This window comes from Agelaius phoeniceus, chromosome 31 (assembly GCF_051311805.1).
Source record: "Agelaius phoeniceus isolate bAgePho1 chromosome 31, bAgePho1.hap1, whole genome shotgun sequence".
Classification (NCBI taxonomy): domain Eukaryota; kingdom Metazoa; phylum Chordata; class Aves; order Passeriformes; family Icteridae; genus Agelaius; species Agelaius phoeniceus.
The window spans coordinates 433,671-439,670 of record NC_135295.1 but is presented as its reverse complement, the minus strand read 5'-3'; the positions used below and the strand labels follow the sequence as shown (position 1 = coordinate 439,670).

At 56.2% G+C, this 6,000-nt stretch overlaps 1 protein-coding gene across 1 annotated transcript; it reads left to right on the top strand.

Annotated features, from left to right (window-relative positions):
• The first annotated feature begins 2,894 nt into the window (after positions 1-2,894).
• On the top strand, positions 2,895-3,482 carry NHLH1 (nescient helix-loop-helix 1). The gene has a single exon (XM_054653208.2). The coding sequence runs from the start codon at positions 3,040-3,042 to the stop codon at positions 3,364-3,366; it is 327 nt and encodes a 108-aa protein (XP_054509183.2). The 5' UTR covers positions 2,895-3,039; the 3' UTR covers positions 3,367-3,482.
• Positions 3,483-6,000: the final 2,518 nt, after the last annotated feature.

Genomic DNA, 6,000 nt, shown 5'->3' with positions numbered 1-6,000 from the left:
CTTTTCCCCGCGGCATTCCCGGATTTCCAGGAGCGGCAGCCGGGGATGGGGATGGGGATGAAGATGAGGATGAGGAAGGAAAGGAGAGGAGCATTCCCGGCTCATTCCCGGCTCATTCCCGGCTCATTCCCGGCCGCTTTTCCCATTCCAAAGTTTCTCCCCCTTTCCCTGGACGCGCCCGGGTTTCCAGGGAAGGCAGCGGGGGATGAAGAGGAGGAGGAGGAGGAGGAGGATGGGAATGAGGATTTGGGATGAGGATGAGGATGAAGATAAAGGTGAGGAGGAGGATGAGGATGAAGATGCAGAAGATGAGGATGAAGAGGAAGATGAGGATGAGAATGAGGATGATGAGGAAGAAGAGGGTGATGAGGATGATGAGGATGAGGAGGATGAGGGTGATGAGGATGAGGAAGAAGAGGGTGATGAGGATGAGGAGGATGAGGGTGATGAGGATGATGAAGAAGAGGATGATGAGGATGAGGAGGATGAGGGTGATGAGGATGATGAAGAAGAGGATGATGAGGATGAGGAGGATGAGGGTGATGAGGATGATGAAGAAGAGGATGAGGAGGATAAGGATGAGGAGGATGAGGGTGATGAGGATGATGAGGAAGAAGAGGATGAGGATGATGAGCGGGGGGCGGCGCTCGGGATTCCCTGCGGGTTCCCGGGAGCAGCTGCGGCCGCTCCATCTGCCGGGAGCGGAGCCAGGGGGACAGACGGGACAGGGGGACAGAGGGACAGCCAGGGGGGACAGAGGGGACAGAGGGACAGAGGGACAGGGGAACAGGGGGGTCAGAGGGAGAGGGGGACAGGCAGGGAGGGACAGAGGGACAGCAAGGGGGGGGGTGGCAGAGGGGACAGAGGGACAGAGGGACAGACAGAGGGACAGAGGGGACAGAGGGGACAGAGGGACAGCCGGGGGGGACAGACGGACAGAGGGGACAGAGGGACAGAAGAGGGGACAGCCGGGAGGGACAGAGGGACAGCCGGGGGGGACAGAGGGACAGCCAGAGGGACAGAGGGACAGCCAGAGGGACAGAGGGACAGGCGGGGGGGACAGAAGGACAGAGGGACAGCCAGAGGGACAGAGGGACAGGCGGGGGGGACAGACGGACGGAGGGGACAGAGGGACAGGCAGGAGGGGACAGAGGGACAGCCGGGGGGCACAGAAGGACAGAGGGACAGCCAGAGGGGACAGACGGACGGAGGGGACAGAGGGACAGCCGGGGGGGACAGACGGACAGAGGGGACAGAGGGACAGCCGGGGGGCACAGAAGGACAGACGGACGGAGGGGACAGAGGGACAGGCGGGGGGGCCAGCGGTGCCGGCCGCGGGGACAGACGGGGCTCATTTGCCACACAAAGCCCGCCCCGCCCCCCCCGCGCATCCGCCACCTGCCGCCCCCGGCCCGGCCCCCCCCGTTCCCCGGAGCCCCCGAGGGGCCCTCGAGCCCCCCCAATCCCCCAGGAGCCTTCCCAGCCCCCCGAATTTCCCGATCCTCCCGGCGGATCCTTTTCCTTCCGGGAGCTGGAATTCCCTGAGTTTGTTTCCCCAAAGTAGATGGGATTTGACAGGGAAAAGCTGTGGAAAATACTTTTATTTTATATTATTTTATATTATTTTATTTTATTTTATTTTATTTTATTTTTATTTTATTTTATTTTTATATTTTATTTTGTTTTGTTTTATTTTTATTTTATTATTTTTATTTTTATGTATTTTTATTTAATTATTATATTATATCATATATTATATCATATCATATTATATAATATTATATTATATTATATTATATTATATTATATTATATTATATTATATTATATTATATTATATTACATTATATTATATTACATTATATTATATTACATTATATTACATTACATTATATTACATTACATTATATTACATTACATTATATTACATTATATTACATTATATTACATTATATTACATTATAATATATTACATTCATTTCATTCCATTATTTGATCCTACCATGTTTTACTTTATTTTAATTTTTTACCTTTTTTTTTTATTATTATGATTTCATTTTTATTGTTTTATTTGATGCCTCTCCCGGCTCCTTTCCCACCCAGAGCTGAAATTCCCGATCCTTCTTTTCCAGACCCGTCGGGATCTGACCCCTGAGGGCTCCGGAGCCGCATCCTGACCCCCAAAAACCCCAAAAACCCCGGGAAAAACTCGATCCCATTTTTATGCCTCCGGATTTATCCCCTGGGGAAGTTTTCTCCCGGGCCATGGAATTCCCGAGGAAAACTCCCCAATTCCCGGCTGGAATGTGATGGGGAGGAGGAGGAGGAGGATCCCCCCAAGGGCCTCGCTGGGAGCCGGGGACGGGCGCCCCAAATCCGGGCACTTCTCCTGCTGAGGGGACCCCAACAGCCCCGGGAGCAGCTCGGAGGGGACCCCAAAGCACCGGGATCAGCTTCTCCTGAGGTGTCCCCAAATCCCTGGGGCCAGCTTGGAGGTGTCCCCAAACCTGCGGGATCCCTTTGGAATTGTCCCCAAACACCCAAGATCCCTTTGGGGCTGTCCCCGAACCCCCAGGATCAGTTCAGAGCTGTCCCCAGGATCCCTTTGGGGCTGTCCCCAAGTCCCCAGTTCAGTTCAGAAGTGTCCCCAAACCCAGGATCCCTTTGCTGCTGTCCCCAAATCCCTGGGCTCTCTTTGGAATTATCCCCAAGTCCCCAGGATCCCTTTGGAATTGTCCCCAAACCCCATGATCCCTTAGGATCTGTCCCCAAGTCCCCAGTTCAGTTCAGAACTGTCCCCAAGTCCCCAGGATCCCTTTGGGGCTGTCCCCAAGTCCCCAGGATCAGTTCTGAAGTGTCCCCAAAGCTCAGGATCCCTTTGGATCTGTCCCCAGGATCCCTTTGGAGCTGTCCCCAAGTCCCCAGTTCAGTTCTGAAGTGTCCCCAAAGCCCGGGATCCCTCTGGAGCTGTCCCCAGACCCCAGCATCCGTTCAGAGCTGCCCCAGGGTCGCTTTGTCCCCGTCCCCTCTCCCTCTGACGATGATGCTGAGCTCCGACCCCCCCTCCCTGTCCATCCCCTCATCCCACCCCGGCCCCGCTCCCTCCCCGGCTGCCGGTGCCGGTGCCGGTGCCGGCGCGGAGCCGCTGACCCGCGAGGAGCGGCGGCGCCGGCGCCGGGCCACGGCCAAGTACCGGACGGCGCACGCGACGCGGGAGCGCATCCGCGTGGAGGCCTTCAACGTGGCCTTCGGGGAGCTGCGGCGCCTGCTGCCCACGCTGCCCCCCGACAAGAAACTCTCCAAGATCGAGATCCTGCGCCTGGCCATCTGCTACATCTCCTACCTGAACCACGTCCTGGACGTCTGATCGGCCGTCTGTCCAGCCGTGCGCCCGTCTGTCCGTCCCTGTGTCCGTCCCTGCTGCCCACGCTGCCCCTGTCTGAGATCGAGATCCTGCACCCGGGCATCTGCTGCATCCCTGACCTGAACCACGTCCTGGGCCTGTGATTGTCCGTGTGTCCATCCGTGCATCCGTGTGTCTGTCTGTCCATCCCTGCTGCCCACGCTGCCCCTGTCCGAGATTGAGATCCTGCGCCCGGGCATCTGCTGCATCCCCAACCTGAACCACGTCCTGGACGTGTGATTGTCCGTGTGTCCGTCCGTGTGTCCACCTGGCTATCCCCTACCTGAACCACGTCCTGGATGTGTGATTGTCCATGTGTCCATCCGCGCATCCGTGTGTCTGTCTGTCCATCACTGCTGCCCACACTGCCCCTGTCCGAGATTGAGATCCTGTGCCTGGGCATCTGCTGCATCCCCGACCTGAACCACGTCCTGGACGTGTGATTGTCCGTGTGTCTGTCCGTGCATCCGTGTGTCCACCTGGCTATCCCCTACCTGAACCACGTCCTGGGCCTGTGATTGTCCGTGTGTCCGTCCGTGTGTCCACCTGGCTATCCCCTACCTGAACCACGTCCTGGACCTGTGATTGTCCGTGTGTCCGTCCATGTGTCCACCTGGCTATCCCCTACCTGAACCATGTCTTGGACCTGTGTGACACATCCCTGTGTCCATCCCTGTGTCCGTCCCTGTGTCCATCCCTGGGTCCATCCCTGTGTCCATCCCTGTGTCCGTCCCTGTGTCCATCCCTGTGTCTGTCCCTGTGTCCATCCCTGTGTCCATCCATGTGTCCATCCCTGTGTCCGTCCCTGTGTCCGTCCCTGTGTCCATCCACGTGTCCGTCCCTGTGTCCATCCCTGTGTCCGTCCCTGTGTCCCTCCCTGTGTCCGTCACTGTGTCCCTCCCTGTGTCCATCCCTGTGTCCATCCCTGGGTCCATCCCTGTGTCCATCCCTGTGTCCATCCCTGTGTCTGTCCCTGTGTCCATCCCTGTGTCCGTCCCTGTGTCCGTCCCTGTGTCCATCCCTGTGTCCGTCCCTGTGTCCGTCCCTGTGTCCATCCCTGTGTCCGTCCCTGTGTCCATCCCTGTGTCCATCCCTGTGTCTGTCCCTGTGTCCATCCCTGTGTCCGTCCCTGTGTCCGTCCCTGTGTCCGTCCCTGTGTCCGTCCCTGTGTCCGTCCACGTGTCCATCCCTGTGTCCGTCCCTGTGTCCGTCCCTGTGTCCATCCCTGTGTCCGTCCCTGTGTCTGTCCCTGTGTCCGTCCCTGTGTCCGTCCCTGTGTCCGTCCGTCTGCCCACCCTGCCGCCCCCCCCTCCCCGGCCCTGCTCCCGGGGCTTTGGAGCAGCAATTCCAGAGGAACTGGAGCAGCAATTCCGGAGGGATGGAGGAGCCAATCCCAGAGATTTGGGACTGCAAATCCCAAAAGGTTGGAGCAGCAAATCCCAAAAGGTTGGAGCAGCAAAACCCTAAAATTTGGAGCAGCAAATCCCAGAGGGTGGGGCCACAATTCCCAAGGGTTTGGAGCTGCAATTCCTGAGGAACTGGAGCAGCAATTCCCAGAGGAACGGAGCTGAAATTCCCAGAGGAATGGAGCCGCAAATCCCAGAGAGCTGGGACAGCAAATCCCAAAAGGTTGGAGCAGCAAATCCCAAAAGGTTGGAGCCGCAATTTCCAGAGAACTGGAGCCGGAATTCCCAGAGGAACTGGAGCTGGAATTCCTGGGCCCAGCTCCCCCTTTTCCCCCCAAACCCTTCCCTCCTCCCCTGTCTCTGTGCCATGAGGATATTTATGGAATTAATTTATTTATTGAGAATTATTATTATTTATTATTTATTGCTATCATTATTTAATATTATTATTATTAACTTATCCACTGTGTCCTTGTGCACTTTTGGGGGGAAAAGGAAAAGGCCCTGTCTCTATTCCCAAACCCTTTTAGGGCCCATTTTCCCCATTCCCAATCTCTTTTAGGGCCCTGTCCCCATTCCCAATCCCCTTTAGGGTCGGTTTTGCCCATCCTGGCAGATCCCAAACCCCTTTGGGGCCCCGGCCCCATCTGGCCCCATTGTCCCCCTCACAATGGGAACTCTCGGCTCTCATTGAGATTCCGGCCTGACAGATTGGGAATTCCGGCCCTTTGTCCTGGCCTCTCCAAGCCTTTCCCGGCACAATTCCCATTTTTTTTCCCCTCTTCCCATTTTATTCCCTTCTTCCCATCTTTTTCCCCCTCTTCCCATTTTTCCCCCCATTCCCATTTTTTCCCCCATTCCCATTTCCCCCCCATTCCAATTTTCCTCCTATTCCCATTTTTCCCCAAATTCCCATTTTTTCCCCTATTCCCATTTTTCCCCCTATTCCCAGCCCTTCCATCCCTCTGGAAAATCCCAGAAATCCCATTCCTTGGGAAAATCCACCTGGGCTTGGGATAAAAATCAGGGAATTGCTCCTGGGTGTCCCCAGTGTCCCCCCGGGATTGTCCCCCTGTCCCTCCAGGGGTGTCCCCAATGTCCCCCTGTCCCCAACCGCCGCGGGGGCAGCAGCGCCCCCTGCCGGGCCCCTCCAGCCCTGCCGCCCCCCTAATTTGGGGACATCCCTCCCCTC

What these genes read in the sequence shown, in the direction of transcription:
- NHLH1 (XM_054653208.2), top strand. Translation starts at nt 3,040, where the DNA reads ATGATGCTGAGCTCCGACCCCCCCTCCCTGTCCATCCCCTCATCCCAC.